This window comes from Prionailurus viverrinus, chromosome B2, assembly GCF_022837055.1.
Source record: "Prionailurus viverrinus isolate Anna chromosome B2, UM_Priviv_1.0, whole genome shotgun sequence".
NCBI lineage: Eukaryota > Metazoa > Chordata > Mammalia > Carnivora > Felidae > Prionailurus > Prionailurus viverrinus.
In genome coordinates this window covers 44,445,326-44,466,408 of record NC_062565.1, presented here as the reverse complement: position 1 = coordinate 44,466,408, position 21,083 = coordinate 44,445,326, and the positions used below count along the sequence as shown (strand labels likewise).

The following is a 21,083-nucleotide window of genomic DNA, read 5'->3' as shown; positions in this document are numbered from 1 at the left end:
GGAGAAATAAAGACCTTCTCAGACAAACAAAAGTTGAGGGAATTTGTTGCCAATACCCCTTCTATATAAGAAATATTAATAAAGCAGTTCTTTACAGAGAAAAATAATATAGGTCAGAAACTCAGATCTATATAAAGAAGGGAAGAGCATCAAAGAAATAAACAAAGTTGAAATAAAAATGTATTTTCCTTATTCTTAACTGATCTAACAGGTATAATTTGCTCAAATTATAATAGCAACAATGTATTCGATTATACATATATATGCACACTTATGTGTGCTTGTATATAAATGAAATGATTATATATGGTTATTTGGTTGTCTCTCTATATTCTTTATCATCTCTTTCTGTAATAAACTGGTTATCCAGTAAATAAAATGTTTCTCTGAGTTCTGTGAGCCCCTTTAGCAAATTAATTGAACCTCAGGAAGGCGTTGTGGGAACCTCTGATTTTTATAAGTACAGATAACAACCTGGAGTTGCAGCTGGCATCTGAAGCCCAAGGAGGAGGTTTTTGGAACCTCCAGTCTGTAGCCTATTGGTCCAAATTCCAGGTAATAACCTGGCCTGTGACTGGCATCTGAAGGGCAGGTGCAAGGGTGGAGAAAGGGTATAATCTTGTAGGACTAAAAAGTCCAGGACTAACAAGTCCTGACAGGCTAACACTTAACCTGTATAATCTCATGCTATTTCTGGGTAGATAGTGTCAGAATTGAATTGAATTATAGGGCACCCAGATACTGTCCTGAATATCATTTATCATTGTTTGAAACTTCCCTCCCCCACTCCCCATACACATACATATTAGACATTGGTACCAGAACCCCATAGCAAAGATGTCCTCTTTACCACCATGTTCAACATGATGCTGAAAATGCTTGCTAATACAATAAGTCAAGAAAAGGAAATTAAAGTTACATTTATCAGGACAGAAGACATAAAACTATCTTTTTTCTTGGATGCCATGATCATATGTATTGAAAATCCAAAAGAATCAACAGACAAACTATTAGAACTAATAAGCAATTATAGCAAAGTTGCAGGAGACAATATACAAAAGTTAATTGCTTTCCCATATACCAACAGTGAATGAGTGGAGTATAAGATTAGAAACACAATACCATTTACATTAGTATCCCCCCCAAATGAAATATTTAGGTATAAACTTAACAAATGATGTATAAGATCTGCATGAGGAAAGCTACAAAACTCTGATGAACAAAACCAAAGAACCAAGTAAATAGAGATTTTATGTTCATGGATAGGAAGATTCGATATTGTCAAGATGTCAGTTCTTCCCAACTTAACCTATACGTTCAATGTAGTCTCAGTAAAAATTCCAGCAAGTTATTTTATGGATATCAGTAAACTGATTCCAAAGTTTATGTGGAGAGTCAAAAGACCCAGAATCACCAGCACAGTATTCAAGGAGAATAACAAAATTTTTCAAAAGAGCAATGCTCCCCAACTGCAAGATTTATTGTAATGCCACAGTCGTCAGGGCAGTGTGGTATTGGTGAAGAATAGACAAATAGATTGATGGAACAGAATAGAGAACCCAGAAATAGACCCTTTTAAATATAATCAACTGACCTTTGACAAAGAAGCAAAGGCAATATAAAGAAGCAAAGATAGACTCTTCAACAGATGGTGCTAAAACAGTTGGGACACCCACATGCAAAAAAAAAAATCTAGACACAGATCTTATACAGTTCACAAAAATTTACTCAAATGAGTCACGGACCTAAGTGTAAAATGCAAGAGTATAAAACTACTGGAAGATAACATGGGAGGAAACCTGCTTGACCTTGGGGTATGGTGATGCCTATTTAGGTATCACACCAAAAAATACAACCCATGAGAGAAGATGAAAGTGTATGAAAAGATGGTCCACATCATATGTCATCAGTGAAATGTAAATGAAAACAACACTGAACTACCACCACACTCATTCTGTCCAGAATCTGGAACACTGACACCACCACCGGTGTTGCTGGTGAGGATGCGAAGCAACAAGAACTCTCATTCGTTGTTGAGGGGGCAAAATGGTACAGACACTTGGGAAAACACTTTGGTGGTTTCTTATAGAAAACAGCAACAACAACAACGTACTCTTACCATAAAATGTAGCAATTATCCTGCTTGATATTTGCCCAAATGATTTAAAAACTTATGTTCACACGAAAAACCTGCACATGGATGTTTACAATAGCTTTATTCATAACTGCTAAAACTTGAAGGCACCAAGATGCCCGTTAGTAGGTAAATGGATACACTGTGGTACATCTAGGGACTGGAATATTATTCAGCACTCAAAAGGAATGAACTATGCAGCCATGAAAAGACATGGACAAACCATAAATTCATAGCACTAAGTGAACGAAGCCCATCTAAGAAGGCTACGTAATGTATAGTTTCAACTGTGTGACACTCTGGAAAAGGCAAGATGTGGAGAAAGGAAAAAGACCAGTGGTTGTTGGAGAGGAAGGAGAGGTAAATTGGCAGAACACAGAGGATTTTTAGGGTAGTGAAAATAATTTGTGTGACATTGTAATGATGTCTGCATATCATCATGCATTTGTCCAAACCAATAGAGTTTATAATGCCAAAAGTGAACCCTAAGGTAAACTACGGACTTTAGGTGATCATGATGTGTCCGTGTCCTTGATCCATGGTAAAAAAAAAAAAATACCATTTTGGTGAATGATATTAATAGTAGGGAAGGCTGTACATGAGTAGGAGTGAGGGTCATATGGGAAGTCTTTGTACCTTCCTCTCAATCTTATTGTAAACCTAAAACTGCTCTAAAAAAACTAAAGTCTTTACAAAAAAAACAAAAACCTAAGCCAGAATTTGAACCAGTGCGTAAAGCAGCAGAGCCCCTACTCCTAATTACTATCCTGCTGGTAAGAATATATATCCCTTAGCATGCCTCCAGCTGCAAGGCTAGGAATGGCAGAAATAGCTTATTTGAAAAATATGCATGCTCTTTGTTTATTAACAGCACTCTTTGTCACGTAGCTGTGGTTTGACAGTATGTATTTCTTTTAAACAGACATTAATGCAGACTTTGCTGGATATCATAGAGATGGAAAGAAATGAAGAAAAGAGCCCCAACTATGGGCTTTTAATACTTTGGGCTTCTCTGTCCAATGCTGTCCCTGTAAGTATATTAGTAAAGTAAGGGTTACAGTTCTGTCTACTGCAATTTCAAGTTTTTTCCTTCGTTTTTCTTTCTGTTCTTTCTATTATGGGAAAGAAAAAAGACAGCAGTGGATCTGGTTGTGAGCTAGGAAAACAAAACTCACATGGCTAGTAAAATCTGATAAAACCACAGAGGAGGCAAAGCAGAGATCTCAAGTGAATTCTGCCCTCTGCAAGGCAGCTCGTCCCAGGCTAAGGGAAAAACTTGCACTTTGGGGTCAATTGTGACAACACTGCTTATGGAGCACTTTGTTTGTCAGGCAACATGCTTAGTATTAGCGCTTGAAATGAGTAGGCCTTGACTCTAACATTTTACTGGGGAGAGAGTAGGCAAATGGATAATTTGAGATAGAATTGGGCTGGAATCAAGATATCCCCCTCCAGAGCTGTGGAATCTCAAAGAGGTAACTTCAACCCTCAGCCTCCATTTCCTTTTGGGAATGAAGGGATAATACAGCTCCTGGTATGGTCCTAGGACTTGGGTACTTAATGAGTGGTGACTCTCATTTCTCTACAAGGTTGTTGCAAGGATTCAGTGAGATAAACCCCGCTGGTACCCGGTGAATATCAGTTTGTGTTAGGTGGCATCTACATCCTGTAAGCTTCCCCATGAATGGAACTGGTGACCTTGGAACTCACAATACTTCTGAAGAGAGCAGAGAATTTTTTTGTGTTTACTTACTCTGAGAGAGAGAGAGAGAAAACAAGCACAGAAGCCAGGGAGGGGCAGAGAGAGAGAGAGAGAGAGAGAGAGAGAGAGAGAGAGAGAGAGAGAGAGAGAGAGAGAATCCCAAGCAGGCTCCACACTGTCAGCACAGAGCCCAAAGCAGGACTCGAATCCTGAGGTCATGACCTGAGCCAAATCCAAGAGTTGGACACTTAACCGACTGAGCCAGCCAGGTGCGCCGAGAACAGAGACTTTTTAACTGTTTCTTTTTTATTTATTTTTTTAGTATTTATTTATTTTTGAGTGAAAGAGGGACAGAACGCAAACAGGGGAGGGGCAGAGAGCAAGGAAGACGGAGATTCTAAAACAGGCTCCGGGCTCTGAGCTGTCAGCACAGAGCCCAACGTGGGGCTCGAACTCATGAACCGTGAGATCGTGACCTGAGCCGAATCAGATAGTTAACCTACTGAGCCACCCAGGCGCCCCTTTAACTGTTTCTTTTAAAGTTGTTATAAACTAGATCAAAGCCATGTGCTGTGTGCCACTTCATGTTTGATCCGCACCAGCTACCTGTGTCAGAAGATTCCACATTAGCTTAAGCTGCGCTTACATTATTTGAGAAATTAAAGAGTAACCTTTTTTATGCATCTGTCTTCTACTAAATGGGACTATTCAGCCCATCTCTAATGATACATGTAGCCATTTTTCTTTTTTTCTTCTAGCAAATAGAAATAAGATATTTTAAGTATTATTTATTTCTCCCTCCTCTGAATGAAGGCTTTCTAAGTACTGATAGTCTAGTTTCTTTTAACCTGTTGGAACACAGACTGGGTAAGAAGCGGAAATAGAAACACTGGCCTCTCTGCTCACATGTGTGTCAGTCTTACGTATTTCATCTGGAATGGGCAAATAAGAATCGTCTAATCCTTTCCTCTTCTTTATGTACCTCTGACATTATTCCCTGATTTCTCCTTAGACAGCGTTCTTGGATACCGAGTAAGCTACAGCAAAATTAAAAGGCAGACATCAGAACAGCTCCCAAAGCAGCAACAAAACAGCCACTCCTGTCACAGGATTAATTTTCAAGATCTCATTAGAGAGGTCCCCCAGAAAAAAGGGACACAAAGCTCCAATTGATCTGACTCAGGGGAAGTCAGTTCTTTGGAACGTGTTCCTGGCATTCATCTGAAAGGACTTAAATCATTAATTTCAGAAAGAAAGTGTCTGATGATTAGTGAAAGATCCATCTTGCTGGTGCTTGTTGGCATCTCCAAGAGGCAGCTGGTGTGTGGACAGACACCCTCGAAAGGCTTCAGAGAGTCAGGCCCACTGCCAAATCCCCGTTCTGGGTGACAGTGAACCGATTGTTTAACCTCTCTGAGCCTCAGTATTCTCATCTATAGGATAGGATGAATGTGATCTACCTCATACGATAGTCGTGACGGTTGTATTTTTGAGACATGGCAAGTGGCTAACAGTCCCTGGCACAAAGAAGGTGCTCAATGAGTGTTAGCTTTCTTCTTTTATAAAAAGTAAGGCCATCCTTCCAGTCAATCATTACTTTCAATGGCCCATTAATTATAAGCTGGCTTGGTTCTCAAACCTGGACCAAATGCCCCAGGGTGGGAGTGGCCATGTTGCCTGGCTTCTGTGATGTCCCATAAGTGCCTAGACAACCACTGCAGGCCCTGCTGGAGGGACAGGAGGTGGGGCCTGTCCTTTCTTCTCTTCTCTCCCACTCTGTGCTCTGCCCATGGAAGGCCCATGGAAGTCAGACCTATCTGAAGGATAGGCTTGGGACAGGTCACTAGAAGGCTCCATTATGGTCAAGGTGACCTTTGGTGGACTGGCCCAAAATATTAACCATAATTTGTGAAATTATTCCTGTGGGGAAACCACTTCCCAATTCCAAGAAATTCCTTTCAAATGAACTTTTTAAGAACATTTTTCCAAAACTAATCTCACAGCTGACATTTTGTCTTGGATATCGACCGCTTCTCTGAAGCTCTTTCTAAATCCTTTTGGTAGTGACCACTACCCCCCACCCCACCCCATCTCACTTTCAACTCGCACAGCATGGGTTGTTGGCACCACACCTGGCTCCTTTTTCACCTGATTGTATTTCATATCCCCAACTAGACGTGTAAAGTTCTTTGGGCGGGAATGATGTCTTGTACATATTTTTGTTTACCATGATTGTAGAAGACTGACATGTTATGGAGACTCCCTCAATATTTATTAATCTTTTTTTGAATGGGGGAATAAATGCTGCTGAAGAACATACCCAATTCATCTTCTCTCTAACAGAGCTGGGCAGGGCTTTCCTCTTTGTCCATTGTCACCTTTGTTCTTACCTCTCCAGAAGCATTATAGTGGCTGCTTGTGAAGTTCAGTGAGCCAGGGCACCCTTTTTCTTTTTGCCCAGCCCTCACCATGGACTTCACCCCTTTGACAGAACTCTAATTGTCATTTTTGGGAGCAATGTTTAACTGAGAGTGCCAAGGTCTTGTGGTCACTTAGTCTTGTTTGTTGATTCAGTAATATATGTAAATTTCTTAGTTTCTTATTACTGTCCTTTTTTTTTTTTTTTTTTTTGAGAAAGAGAGAGAGGGGAAGGGTCAGAGAGAGAATCTTAAGTAGGCTTCATCCCATGACCATGAGATCATGACCTGAGCTGAATCAAGAATTGGATGCTCAACTGACTGAGCCACCCAGGCGCCCCTACTCTTTGCTGTCTTTTATGTGTCTTTTTCTTTTCTTTTTGAAAAAGTAATTGAGCTTTTTTTTTTTTTACCAAATTTAAGTGATAAATAACATCATTGTACAGCCATTTATAATTTAGCTGATTTTCTTGTGTTTGTTATAAAAATAAATATTACCCAATTTTTGTGAATGTCTAAAACTCTAGGCACTATTTAGTGTAACTCTGAACCCCTCTTTTGTACAACTGAATGAAAGTCTATGTGCTATCACTAAGCTGTTTTTTCCCCTAATATTAACTCTGACCTTTTAGTCATTTATTGAATATTTATTTTTGAGAGAGAGAGAGAGAGAGAGAGTGTGCGCGAGTGTGTGCGCACAAGCAGGGGAGGGGCGGGGGGGGGACAGAGGATCCAAAGTGGGTTCCATGCTGACAGCAGAGCGCCCAATGCGGGGCTTGAACTCATGAACCATGAGATCACGACCTGGGCCAAAGTCAGATGCTTAACTGACTTATCCGCCACCCAGGCGCCCCGTGAACTCTGACCCTTTAATAAATAAGATGAACTGAGGGTGGAGTGGTTATTAATTAAATCCAATAATTTGGCCCTTCCATCCATAGATAATAATAGAAGGAGCCCGAATGGGGAGACAGGAGAAGAGAGCTTTCTGGGCATGTTTCTTCTAGTGTAAATCGGCCTGGATGATCTCTAGGATAAGTCTTTTGTAATGTGGATAATGCCACGGAAAGAGGCTCTCCAGATGGCGGCGGCCTTTGTTCTCCCACTCACTTTGTTTTTGTACACAGTACCATATTTACCCTCCCACAGACAGAGTTCCTGCCCCAGAGGGGAACACCATTGAGCAGTATCGAATTTGGCTTATTTGAGCGCTTCCTTCCGATAATTGCTCTTCCTTCTTTGACCACAGAGGGGAGTATTGGGATTATTTAAAGGTACTTAAAGTTACCTCACAAAAAAGACAAAAAAAACTTAAGTGTTTTAAATATTAAGTATTTTCTGAGTCTTTCAGGACTGATTTTCCTAGATGAAAGTTCTGTCACAATACATATTTACAGAAAGGATGAAAGGGTAACCCAAGCTTCTTTTAACGATTTTATGCAAGGTAACTGTGTAACCTAAAAATAGAAGCAAACACATCTACCCAAGTTAGTGGAAAGTTAATTTTTGAAATGTATGGCAGTATAACTTTGCCTTGTAATACCACAGTGAGGAAAGACATGAAATGATTTTCTTTGGTCTAGAGAGAGAATTTGCAAGCATGCTATGTTTGGTAACCTTCAGGTGTGAAAGAACCGTAGTTTTGATACTGAGTAACTCTCATCCTTTAGTTTATTGTATTTTAGGTATACTTTCCTAGGCTTATTGAAAATTACCATGTTTTCTTTGCAGAATATATGATTTGCTCATTCATTTCTATTTCAAGGAAAGTAAATTTTAAAAAATGTTTTTGTCTGGATTAACATTCTTAAGTGTCATAATTCGTTGCTTCTGGATATTTATTGTATGCCTCTGTAATATCTTCCAATGTGAATTACTAAAAAAAAATCCTGCCTCATATTTTAGTAGAGATAGTTTAATCTGTATAAACAATATAGTTAAACTACCGTGACAGAATGAAATTATAGCTTTGGCTCTCAGAGACGGGTAACATCTCTGTTGTTCATAAAGTCTGTTTTCAAAAATGCTCTTCAGTGTGCTTTTAAGTTTAATTTAAACATTTTCCTGGCTTCTTTTCATGTTTACAGCTAATATTAAGTATGCTTTCACTCACTTTCAAAGAAGGTTGTATTGTTTGATACATGGATTTGTTGTTGTTGTTTTTATTTTTAAGGTTGCATTTTGGACACTTGGATTTGTCCTCTCTCATCCCAGTGTCCACAAGACCATTGTGGAAGGCATATCTTCTGTGTTTGGCACAGCAGGTACTAAACCTGAATTGAATTACACAGTTGAAGAGATATCTAATAAATACGCGCTTGTCACATGTCACGGGCAAACCTAAGTGCCCAGAATTTTATAGAAGTTGAACATAATCCAAAATTGAACACAGGATATAAACTGGTCAGGTAGATTCCTAGAATTTAATTACTGTCCAGGATTTTGGAGGTCATCTAGTGCAACCCCCTTACTTTCCAAATCATGAAATAAGTGCTAGAAAGATTGTGATTTGCTTAATTTTCCTACTTAAATGCAAGTATATATATACTTGCATATATATATATATATATATGTGTGTGTGTGTATGTATATATATTTATACTATCCATATATATACATTTATACTATGCATATGTATACTTGAATGCAAACATATATAGGCTTTTTCTTCAAATATGTGTATATCTTTATATTGTTTTCAAATATGCTACTCGCTAACATGCCTTTAAGTTTAACTTAAACATTTTCCTAGTTTCTTTTTTTTTATTTTTTTTATGAATATAATTTATTGTCGAATTGGCTTACATACAGCACCCAGGGCTCATCCCAACAAGTGCCCTCCTCAATGCCCATCACCCATTTGCTAGTTTCTTTTAATGTTAAGGGCTAATACTAAGTCCACTTTCATTCACTTTCAAAGAAGGTTGTATTGTTTGATACATGGGTTTTTTTTTTTTTTTTAAGGTTGCATTTTGGACACTTGGATTTGTCCTTTCTCATCCCAGTGTGTATGTGTGTGTGTATGTGTGTGTGTACACACACATACACACACACACACTATATGTATATGTATGGACACATATATATGTATATACACACATACATGCAGGCTTTTTCTTCAAGTCTCTTGGACCTTCAAACCTCTTGGCCCTTCAGTTGTTTTTGGAATTCAGGATTTTCCAGATTTTTGTAAAAAGTAATATGGTGCATATATTACATAACATAGATGTCAGGTAATGTTTTGTCACTAAAGGAGTTGTTTTAAAAGTTAGAGTTAGAGATTTGGGAGGGTTCGGACTGTAGATGGGGATTGCCACCTTGCACTTTTTAGTTCAGTTTGGGATGCTTGTCATCTGTTTTAAAAAGCAGAAATAAGCTTGAATGAAGAGAGCGCTCAACCCTTTGTTTATGTAGCATAATTTGACCTGTTTGGAAGTAGCATCTTTTAAAAAACCTCAATATGTCAAATTATGTATTCTGATATAAAAAGAATAATAAGTGACTTGGAAGAAAACAGTGTAATAATAGGACGAAAGTCTGATGCCAATAGATAGTCCCGCCCCCCACCCCCACCATTTCATGATTGCTGAAAATATTTTCTTTGAAATGTTTTCTTTATTTTCTGCTGCTTCTTGTTGAATTAAACCAAAAATCAAATTGGCTTGATCAACATGACTGTCCAGGCAATACTGTCTCTGAGCCTTGAGTATGAATAGCAGGTATTGGGGTTGGGTCTACAGATATGGTGAGGGTTAGAATCACTGAGCACCAACAATGCTAACAAGTTAGATTTTGGAGATACGTTAGTGAATACAAGACTACTTGCCCTTATGGGGCTTAGAGCTACAAAGTTAATGGAAATGTGCATGCCTGCACATCTACAAAGGATAAAAGGGAATGTGTCTTTGATTGTCTCATATTCACCTTTACCGTTTCCTCACTGGAGTCTTCTCCTGACTTAAGGTTCTCCAAAGTCATAATCTTTAGGATTTCTCCTCTGACAGAAAAATGTTCCTTCAAACAGCAGTACCAGTGTAATAGTTACATCTATCAATGTCTTCAGTTTATAAGACTCTTGCAGAATTGAAACAGTTTACCTAAAATATCAAATGTTCTTTGCTGTGTGTATATGGAACGATTCAGAATCCGTTTATGCATAAGATGTAGTAGCAGCCCAGGAATTTAGAGGTGAGAGGCCACTCACTCTTTGAAGGTTGATATCAAGGAGGATATCTATGTGTGACAATGAATTCTGTCAAAGAAAGCACATTAGAGTGCATGGAACAAGAATCTGACTCCTACGGCAGTTCTCACATTCTTAATGCTCTTCTCTGTTACAAGATCACCACTTCTTTCTTGGAGATGTCCTTAGTGACTTGGATGCCTCTCCACATCTCTGTGGCCTCAACACTCACCACTAGAGCCCATCCCAGGCATGATGGTCAACTTTCTTATAAAATAAGTCTCAGGGTAAAAGTCGCTATTGAATAATTGGTCCTTTGTATCTGGCTTCTTTCACTTGGCACAGTATTTTATTTTATATCATGTTATTTTACATTAATTGATTTTCAGATGTTAAACCACCCTTGCATTCCTGGGATAAAGCCTACTTAGGCATGTGTATAATACATATAACTTTTATGGATATAAAATATCCATAGTGTACAGATACATATATTTACATCCATATGACATTTGTAATTTTTATGTTCCTGGTTTCAGTTTGCTAGTATTTTATGAAGGTATTTTATATCTATATCAAAAAGGGATATTAATCTGTTGTTTTCTTTCCTTGTGATTTGTCTGGGTTTGATATCAGGACACTTCTGGCTTTATAGAATGACTTAAGAAGTATCCACTCCTCTTATGATTTTTCAAAGTGTTTGTGAAGGAGTGATGTTAATTCTTCTTTAACCATATGATAGATTTACCAGCAAGGTGATCTGGTGCGGAGATTTTCTTTGTGAGAAGTTTTTAATTAATTCAACCCCTCTACTTGCTATAGGTTTATTCAGATTGTATATTTCTTATTGTCTTTAATTGAAATAAAGCTGACACATAACATTATATTAGTTTTAGGTGCACAATATAATGATTTGATATACGCATGTATTATGAAACGATCACCACAATAAATTTAGTTAACACCCATTATCACACAGTTAATTTTTTTTCTTGTGATGCAGACTTTTAAGATCTGCTCTCTTACCGACTTTCAAATACATAACACACTGTCACATATTTATTATACCATTGCTGTACATTCCATCCCCAGAAAAACGTGGGACACTTCACAAATGCGTGTTATCCTTGTTCTGGGGCCATGCTAGTCTTCTCTGTATTGTTCCAAATTTAGTATATGTGCTGCCAGAGTGAGCACTGTCTCTTTTTTCTTGAGTCAGTTTTGTGGTTTGTGTCTTTTTAAGGAATTTGTCCATTTCATCTAGGTTGTGTGACTGGTTACATTCATGTTATTGCCCGTAATCTTTGTTGTGTTCGTAAAACCACTCGGAAAGCATCTCCCTCTTTTGTCATTTTAGTGATTGTGTCCTCTTTCTTCTTGTCTTGGTCAGTGCAGCTAAAGGATTCTCAGTTTTGTTTTCAAAGAACTAACTTCTGGTTTTGTTGCTTTTATTTTCTCGTATTGCTTTTCTATTCACTACTTCTTTTATTTCTGTCCTGATCTTTACTATTTATAATTTATATCCCTTTATGTTGATAAAGGGATATTCTTTATTTTGTTCTTTAAACATAATTTTTCTTACAGTCTTTGAACACGTTTTAAAATATCTGATTTAAACTCTTTTTTTTTTCTTTTTCTTTTTAGTAAGTCCAACATCTGGTTTTCTTCAGGGATGGTTCCTACTGATTGCTTTTCCCCTTGTGTATGGCCTGTATTTTCTTGTTCCACGTACTTTTGCATATTTCCCGTTAAATGTCTTGTAATTTTGTGTTGATAATGGGACACTTTAAATAATACAATGTAGCAGCTCTGGAAATCAGATTCTCCTATCTCCTCAGGGTTTATTGTCACTGCTCCTTGTCACAGCTCTTGTTTGGGTGTTTCTTTATTGACTTTGGTTAACTAATTCTGTAAATTTTGCATTATCATGTGTGGCCACCTGTGTTTCTGCTTGGTTAGTTTAGTGTTCAACTAATAGCTGGATGAAGACTTCCTTACACTAAGAACCAATAAGACTCCTTGGTTTGCATGTTTTGGATTTCGTTTGCGTGTCGGATCATGCCTTCAACACTCCGCTAGGCAGTAGGCAGCTCTGCCTTCATGGTCACTTCCACTGGCACAGAGCCCCAAGGTCAGCCATGAGTCAGACCTTAGAGCCTTCTCAGGGCTTTCCGGAGCCTGAATAAAGCCCCAGGCATTTGTACTGTCCTTTATAAGCACACATTTCTATAGTCCCAGGAATACACTGGACCTCTGCAAAGCCCTAGGACATCTCATTCCCTAGCTCTTCATTTCACTCTTTTTGATTTGCCTGTTGTGTGTCCCAACTGTTGTCTATTGCCTCGGGGAGCTGCAAAGTCCATCATCTTTAAAGGTTTCCAACCAACACCCCAGGGGAAAAGACTTACTCCGCTGAGTAAGTTCCAAGTCCAGTCAGATAAAGATAGTCTTGTAAGTAGGACCTTTGTAGGGAACCCTCAGACAGGCCAAATAATGAGCATTCTCTAGGAATGAGGTTTTGAAGGAGTTCCAATATCATTCTGTCCCCTCTGATGGCTGTTGAGCTGCTGGTCTGCACTTGTGATTGTAGGTGGTTGGTTTTTAAGGCTACCGTGGATCTATGGCGAGAGGGATGGGAATAGGGCACATTAAAATGTCATTAAGCTTGCTCTTCTTACCAAGATTTAGCCATTTTTCTTGGATAAAACCCCCCTGGGTTGCTGTAAGCTTTGGTTAATTTCCAAAGGTCTGAAAAAGTTGATTCTGGCGATTTTTATCAGATTTTTCATTGATTTTAAAGAGGGAGTGTTGGGAGTCCTTTACTCTGCCGCTTTTGCTGACGTTACCCTGCACCAGAAGTTTTAAAATTTCTTTTAAGAAACCTTTCAAATTCATTGTTAACCCGTCATTCATCTATTTATTTAGCTGCTCTTCAACTCTGTTTTGAGGGTGTCAAGGCATTGTGTGAAAATATCAGGGCTATGAAGATGAGTAAACTGTGGTACGGGCTCTCAAGGAAGTTCGTGAATGAAGTGTACTTTCTTAAAATGAAAACAGATTTGGAAGTATCCAGAAGATGTTAGGAAAGAACAAGGAATGTTTACATTGTTTCTTCGGAGGTGTGTACCTGTTGATGGATTCTGTAGGTTTTCTATGCTCAGAACTCTTTTCCTTGTTCTCATTCATGTTTTAGTAAGCTTGAATGTCGTTTCCTCAGGTCTTTTCGGCTTGCCCTTTCTGAAGTCACTTTCTCTAACTCACTCTTAGTGATTTTGTGACTCACCTCACTATTTCCTTCATAAGAATGATTATTTTGTTTATTAGTCTATCTATCTATCTATCTATCTATCTATCTATCTATCTATCTATCATCTTCTGCCTTTTTCATCAGAACATAGCCCCTCTAACAACAGGAACAATGTCTATCTTGGTCTCTATGGTAGGTATCCCCAGCTGCCTAGAGCCAAAATTACTCAACAAATATTTTCTGAGTAAATTTAATGAACAAGTATAAGAATATAATTTTTAATTTATTTTGATTTTTTAAAAATGTTTATTTATTTTTGAGAGAGAAAGAAAGAGAGAGACAGAACGTGAGTGTGGGAGGGGCAGAGAGAGAGGGAGACACAGAATCTGAAGCAGACTCCAGGCTCTGAGCTGTCAGCACAGAGCCCGATGCGGGGCTCGAACCCACATACCGCGAGATCATGACCTCAGCCCAAGTCAGATGCTTAACCTACTGAGCCACCAGGCGCCCCTGTATAAGAATGTATTTTAAGAGATGAATGTCTTAGTTTAACTTTCATTGGCAGCTCTATCACCCATCCCAGTAGACAGTTTATATGAAATGAATATTTTATGTAAAGAAGCTTTTGATGAGTTTCTGCACTTGATTTTTTTTTTTTTTTAAATTTTTTTTTTTCAACGTTTTTATTTATTTTTTGGGACAGAGAGAGACAGAGCATGAACGGGAGAGGGGCAGAGAGAGAGGGAGTCACAGAATCGGAAACAGGCTCCAGGCTCTGAGCCATCAGCCCAGAGCCCGACGCGGGGCTCGAACTCACGGACCGCGAGATCGTGACCTGGCTGAAGTCGGACGCCTAACCGACTGCGCCACCCAGGCGCCCCTGCACTTGATTTTTGAGTTAGAAGAATGCTAGTGTCAGCTAATATCTGATCAGTACTTTGAGACACTGAGTAGTCTCAGGTCCAACTAACATTTCTCTAGGGTTTTGAACTCTGTGCAGAATCTTCTTACCTACGATTTTATTGTATCCATTGATCGTGGGTGAAATATGCATTATCAAATTATTAAGAATCTGATAAAGAATATTTTGCTTTGTTACAGACTTTTTGGGCATTCCTGGAAATTAGTCATTTTGTTTTAAATGTTAATTGTTAGATCACCAGACATTATGTCAGTTGCCTGTCATAACCTCAAAAACTTAGTCCAAATGCAGGGGTCAGAATGCCTGGGTTCAAATCCAATCTGAGATACAAACTACTGGTTAATTCCTTACTCAGGTTACCAAATTCTTCTTCTTCTTCTTCTTCTTCTTCTTCTTCTTCTTCTTCTTTTTTACTGTCTATTTACTTTTGAGAGAGAGAGAGAGAGAATGAGCAGGGGAGGGGCAGAGAGACAGGGAGACACAGAATCTGAAGCAGGCTCCAGGCTCTGAGCTGTCAGCACAGAGCACGATGTGGGGCTTGAACTGTCGAACTGTGAGATCATGACCTGAGCCAAAGTCGGATGCTCAACCGATTGAGCCACCCAGGTGCCCCACGTTACCAAATTCTTTAAGCCTGTTTCTTCTTTAGACAAATGGCAAAATAAGAGTGCCCACCTAATGGAGTTGTTAGGAGAATATGGCAAATATAAAGCAGACAGCACAATATTTGTCAAACTATAGTCGTTCTATGAATCTTAGCCATGACCAAAACTGATATAACCTGTATCAGTTGTATAAAATTTTACAATCTTGTCACATCATGATATTAGTGACTGTGATGACTCTGAGTTTTTCTACATTTAAGTATTAGCATTTCCTTTTAAAATGCCATAGTTTTCTTGAATGTTTACAGCAATAATTGAATTATTTTGTATCAGTTGGCCATCCCTTTAAAGGGACTGAATGCAGCAGAAATATATCATGAAGACATTTCTATCTAATATTATCCTAGAGGGTAGAAACAATAGTAACAATAATGGCTAACAGACCCAATTCCAATTGCTTTTTTTTTAATTTAAAAAGTTTCTTTAATGTTTTTTATTGTTTTTTTTTGTGACAGAGAGAGAGAAAGAGGGAGAGAGAATAAGAGCAGGGGACGGGCAGAGGGAGAGAGGGGAACAGAAGATCTGAAGTGGGCTCTGTGCTGACAGCAGCAGGCCCAATGTGGGGCTCGAACTCACAAACCGTGAGATCATGACCTGAGCTCAAGTCAGATGCTTAACCAGCTAAGCCACCCAGGTGCCCCTCAGTGTCCACTTTTTTATATCACTAACTCTTAATGCAAAGTCTGGGTTGGTAGATCTGATTGGCAAAGTCTTATTTTCACATCCTAGCTTCCAGGGAGGCAAGGGGAGCAAGAATCTAGCATTTTTCAGCTCTGTGATGGTAGGCAAGCTTCTGCTGAAACATGGGGTGCAGATATTGCATAGTCAAAACTAACACATATCGATATGTGTGTGTAAGTAATGGAATATGTATCTGTATATATATATGTGAGTATAGAAAATAAGCATATTTATTATATTACCATATAAATATATTTTTATAAATGCAAACACATTTCATAAATATAATATGTACCTTTATATCTAAATATTTGTGTACATACACACATAACATCCCTTGACTATTCCCAGGTGAGGTGACCCCTTGCTAACAAAGTCCATGAAAGCAGACAAAGAACAGTTAAATCTTCTCACCTTTCTCATGTCACTTTGTACTTGTATAAACTATGAATTTTCAAAAACAGCGCAATAATTGACTGACACACCTTTGTGCTGCCCAAAGTCAAATGCTCATTTTTTTTTTAAATTTTTTTTTTCAACGTTTATTTATTTTTGGGACAGAGAGAGACAGAGCATGAATGGGGGAGGGGCAGAGAGAGAGGGAGACACAGAATCGGAAACAGGCTCCAGGCTCCGAGCCATCAGCCCAGAGCCCGACGCGGGGCTCGAACTCACGGACCGCGAGACCGTGACCTGGATGAAGTCGGACGCTTAACCGACTGCGCCACCCAGGCGCCCCTCATTTTTTTTTTATTAAAAGTTTTTTTTAGCTTATTTCAAGAGAGAGAGGGAGAAAGAGAGTGGGCAGGGTAAGGGCAGAGAGAGAAGGGGGAGAGAATCCCAAGCAGGCTCCACACTCTCAGTACAGATCCTGATGCGGGGCTCAAATTCATGAACCGTGAGATCATGACGTGGGCCGAGATGAAGAGTCAGACACTTAACTGACTGAGCCACCCAGGCACCCCTAATCTTCTTTATCCTGTATCTAAAAATTCACACACTTGTAGTTCAAACAAACTTTGTGTGTTTTGATAAAGAAAGAGGAGCTTTTGTCTTTGTTTTTTTCTGAATCTCTTCCCCTTCCTAAAGGGTTTTATCTATTCTCAATATAATGAACATTGCTCTTTGTACCCATAGAACTGTTCTAAGAAGAAAATAAAGTTATTCATATTTTTACTTTAACATTAAACTACATATTATGCCATATTTGATTTTATTAAAGTATTTACATTTTAATTTGTATAATGTCATTCCATTAACCCACCATTTTGGTTTACTTTTCTTTTTATTTTAGTTAAAATGTAGGACTACATGTTTGTTTAGGTGCTTCTTGCATTTTTAGCTTCATTGTGCTTTGTATTCTCTAGATAACTACTAAAGGACTATAGGATCACAGAAGATTCACCAACACAGCATAAATACTCACATTTATGAGCAACTGACCAAAAGCAAGTTCAGGCACTCACATTTGGGACCTGTTTAGGCTATTAAAAAGCAATTTTCTTTTCCAATTTTGGACTCCCACGGTGAGGGTCTGCCCACCAGGAGAGGGTCATTCTATCTTAAAAACAAAACCCATAAAAATGCAGTTGAAATCTTTAGCTGGTTGTATTGGCCCTTTCTACCCTTCTTTTTTTTTTTAATTTTTTTAAAACTTTTATTCATTTTTGAGAGAGAGACAGAGCACAAATGGAGGAGGGGCAGGGAAAGAGGGAGACACAGAATCTGAAGCAGGCTCCAGGCCCTAAGCTGTCAGCACAGACCCTGATGCAGGGCTCAAACCCATGAACTGTGAGATCATGACCTGAGCCAAGTCGGTTGCTTAACCAACTGAGCCACCCAAGCACCCCATCTACCTATTCTTTTTAATGTAAGGGAGCATTAACACTTTTTTTTTTTTGCATTCAGTTTTACTGTGCATTTATTTAAAGGAAAAATTAATAAAACTTAAAAAAAAATTTTTTAATGCTTATTTATTTTTGAGACAGAGAGAGAGAGAGGGAGAGTGAGTGCCAGTGGGTGAGGGACAGAGAGAGAGAGAGGGAAACACAGAATCTGAAGCAGGCTCCAGGCTCTGAGCTGTCAGCACAGAGCCTGACGTGGGGCTCGAACCCACAAGCTGTGAGATGATGACCTGAGCCAAAGTCAGACGCTCAACTGACTGAGCCACCCAGGCGCCCCAATAAAATTTTTATGTTAATATACAAGGAACCAGATTAGTAATAGAAATGCACCTACATAGAAATGATCCCTGTCTTACATGAAGTTATTGTTTGTGTATTGTGAAAGATACATTACCAGATTTTCATGGGATTAGAGTCACGAAATTGACTTACAAGTTTCAATCTGGTCGCTCACCAGTTGTGTGACTTTGGATATAAGAGAAAATTTACTCAGAAACAACCAGTAATGTTTTTTTATTCCCTTGTGTTCTGATTTAGCAGCAATCCTGACTGGGGATGCATGGTCACTGACATTGTCCAAGTGGCCAGATGCTCTATTACATGGTGACGTTGACTCATGTGGCTACACTCACCATACACTGGTCAGAAAAGGTTCTGTCTCTGCCCCTAATTATAAACAAGTATAAAAATTAGCAGTGTGATGAATGAAGTTCAGAACCTGTGGTGATGTTCTAGGCAAAATCCATATTGTTTGTATTATTACAAATAGTTCGTTGGTTTTACTTCATTGCATTTAAACATTTTCATTTATTCTTGAAACCCCATCTGTACACTTCTTAGCTATATTATAATATGTGTACAATTTTCCTCCGCTTGAGTATGTCTCCATACCATCTTGCCAACCAATAACAACATTCTTGGAGGACTCCATCATGACATGTTAAAGACCCAAGTCCCTCCAGCTAACTGAAGAACCTCATTCTCATTACCCTTCTGCAACCTGCCAGGGCTCAATGGCTGATAGCCAAAGTTGTGTCTGTGATAGATTCTTGGCCCTTTGTTGCCCAAAATATTGAGAAAAAAAGGTCAAGTAGCAGAACCGAGGTCACTTCAATGGAGTCATGAGCAGAGGTAAGTTATTTAATTAAAAAATTTTTTTTCTCCACTTCCACTGGTTGCTTGAGAATATGTACTTAATATAGAGGTTTTGGAGGCTGTAACTTATCATACAGAAAATTTCTTGCATAGCCTTGTTTTCCTTTGCTAGTCCAACTTTTTAAATACTAGAATGGCAGGCTCCATGCTCAGTATGAAGCCTGCTTAAGATTCTCTCTCTCTCTCTCTCTCTCTCTCTCTCTCTCTCTGTCTGCCCCTCTCAAAAATAAAAATAAATTTTAAAAAACAGTGGGGCACATGTCTTGATTTTGGGTTGGCTCAGGTCATGATCCCAGGGTGGAGGGATTGAGCCCCACATTGAGCTCTGTGCTGAGTGTGGAGCCTGCTTAAGATTCTCTCTCTCTCTCTCTCTCTCTCTCTCTCTCTCTCTCTGCCCCTCTCCCCTGATCACATTCTCTCTCTAAAAGTTGTTTAAAAAATTAAATAAATAAATACTGGAATGGACCCAGCAAACATTCAGTTAATGCTGGAATTTCTCACAAACTACTTGTCATTCATCAACCTTGAAGAACATACATAGATTACCTAAGAAAGTGTTTATTAATGCAGGATATTCCATCTAGAACTGTTCTAGTCCACTCTGAATGTATAATTTTGTTATCCTCTTTTTCCTTTGACCTTAAAGACCAAGATGGTGTCACTTTAGAACTCAAAACTTGTTACTTTCCAATCCACTAACTTAGCTGTAAAGATCAGGGTGAAACTTGAACATAAGATTTTTGGCCCACGATAGATTTCCCGGGTGGATACATTTCCTCCTACATTTTCTGCCTCTAATACCTGATTGCATATCTTCTGGTGCTCTAAATCAGGAGATTTTGTGTGAAATCACTCTCTCTTTTATTGCCTAGCTTCAACGGGCTGAAAGAGATAGCTATAGATCATTTGATATCCTGTTCAAATTTACAAGCTTGGAGATAGGTCCCACTCAGGCGCTTCTCATTTTATTAAGTGTTTCATGTCTCACTTGGTGGGCACTGTTCATCCGCTTTACTTATCCTCTACATTTCTCATTCTGACAAAGTTCTTTTTTCCATGTGTTCCGTTAGAGAATTATTCAGGCATTTGGATGATCTTCCTTTCCCTTTAGCGAACACTGAGGTAAAGGCCTTAAGATTGGGTTGACATCTCTCCAGAGAACACCATCTAAAAATTCATAGTCATTATGTAGAGTTTTTAAATAAAGGGCATTTCTAGGTCAAAATATATTTAACATTTTATAATCTACCTACTGTTGTCTTGTGTACTTAATCTCTCTCTCTTTTATTTATTATCCATTGGACTATGTCCTTTATTCCTTGAAAAAGATACTGTAATTATAAAGCAGGCTTCATTTTATATTCCAGTAAGTAGGGAAACTGATAACCTCTTTGCAATATATGAAAGAGATATTTCTGAAAATAACACAAAATACTGTTTTTTTTTTTTTTTTTTTCAGAGGAGAATCTTATATAGTTGACTTGGTATAGTGACCTTAAGCTTTTCTCAAAATGATAGAATGAGATTTGGGATATTTTTATATGTGCATGTAATGGAAGAAAGGGTGGGGAGCATCAGTCCCTTAGTTATCAACTCCTGATCTTACATTCACTAATAATAACCTGTTCTAAGCAACCTTGCATTCATTCGTTGGTATCTTTCTCAATCCATTGTCATCACTGCCTCTTTTTAACATACCCAGTCTATGGTTATGAATGTCGAACTGAAGCCACTGAGCAGAGGCTACTTCCAAAAGATTATTGCTTACAATATTTCAATAGACGTCAAGCAGAGTACCGTGCACCGGTCATTGATCCCAGAGGAGGACTCTAAATGCTTCTGCAGCTTGGTATCAGAGTCTTTAGGAAAAACACAAAGCAGTAAAGCGCTGGATGGAACACACTCCCCTTACATACAGAAGAGACCGAGCAGTGGGTCTCTCCCTAGCTTATCCCTCTTGTGCCTCAGTGGAAGGAACCGGGGCCCTCTCCCCTTGGAAGACAGATAAAACAGTGGGGGCGGCCAGGTGTCAGATAGTGCACATGCTTTAAGTAGAGACAAAGGAACTTTCAC

General features: G+C 38.7%; 1 protein-coding gene and 1 non-coding gene across 4 annotated transcripts in view; one reads left to right on the top strand and one right to left on the bottom strand.

Annotated features, from left to right (window-relative positions):
* Positions 1–21,083, top strand: part of LOC125166328 (24-hydroxycholesterol 7-alpha-hydroxylase) — a 95,189-nt gene that overhangs the window by 25,788 nt on the left and 48,318 nt on the right. For 2 of the 3 annotated variants that reach the window (XM_047860206.1, XM_047860205.1), the window contains 2 exons: positions 3,057–3,164; positions 8,427–8,517. In XM_047860206.1, coding sequence (XP_047716162.1) covers positions 3,057–3,164; positions 8,427–8,517 — 199 coding nt within the window. The remainder of the gene's footprint in view (positions 1–3,056; positions 3,165–8,426; positions 8,518–21,083) is intronic. The other variant, XM_047860207.1, reaches the window with a different exon arrangement.
* On the bottom strand, positions 11,529–11,633 carry LOC125166859 (U6 spliceosomal RNA). Its single transcript, XR_007152568.1, has one exon. It is a non-coding gene; the product is annotated as a U6 spliceosomal RNA (small nuclear RNA).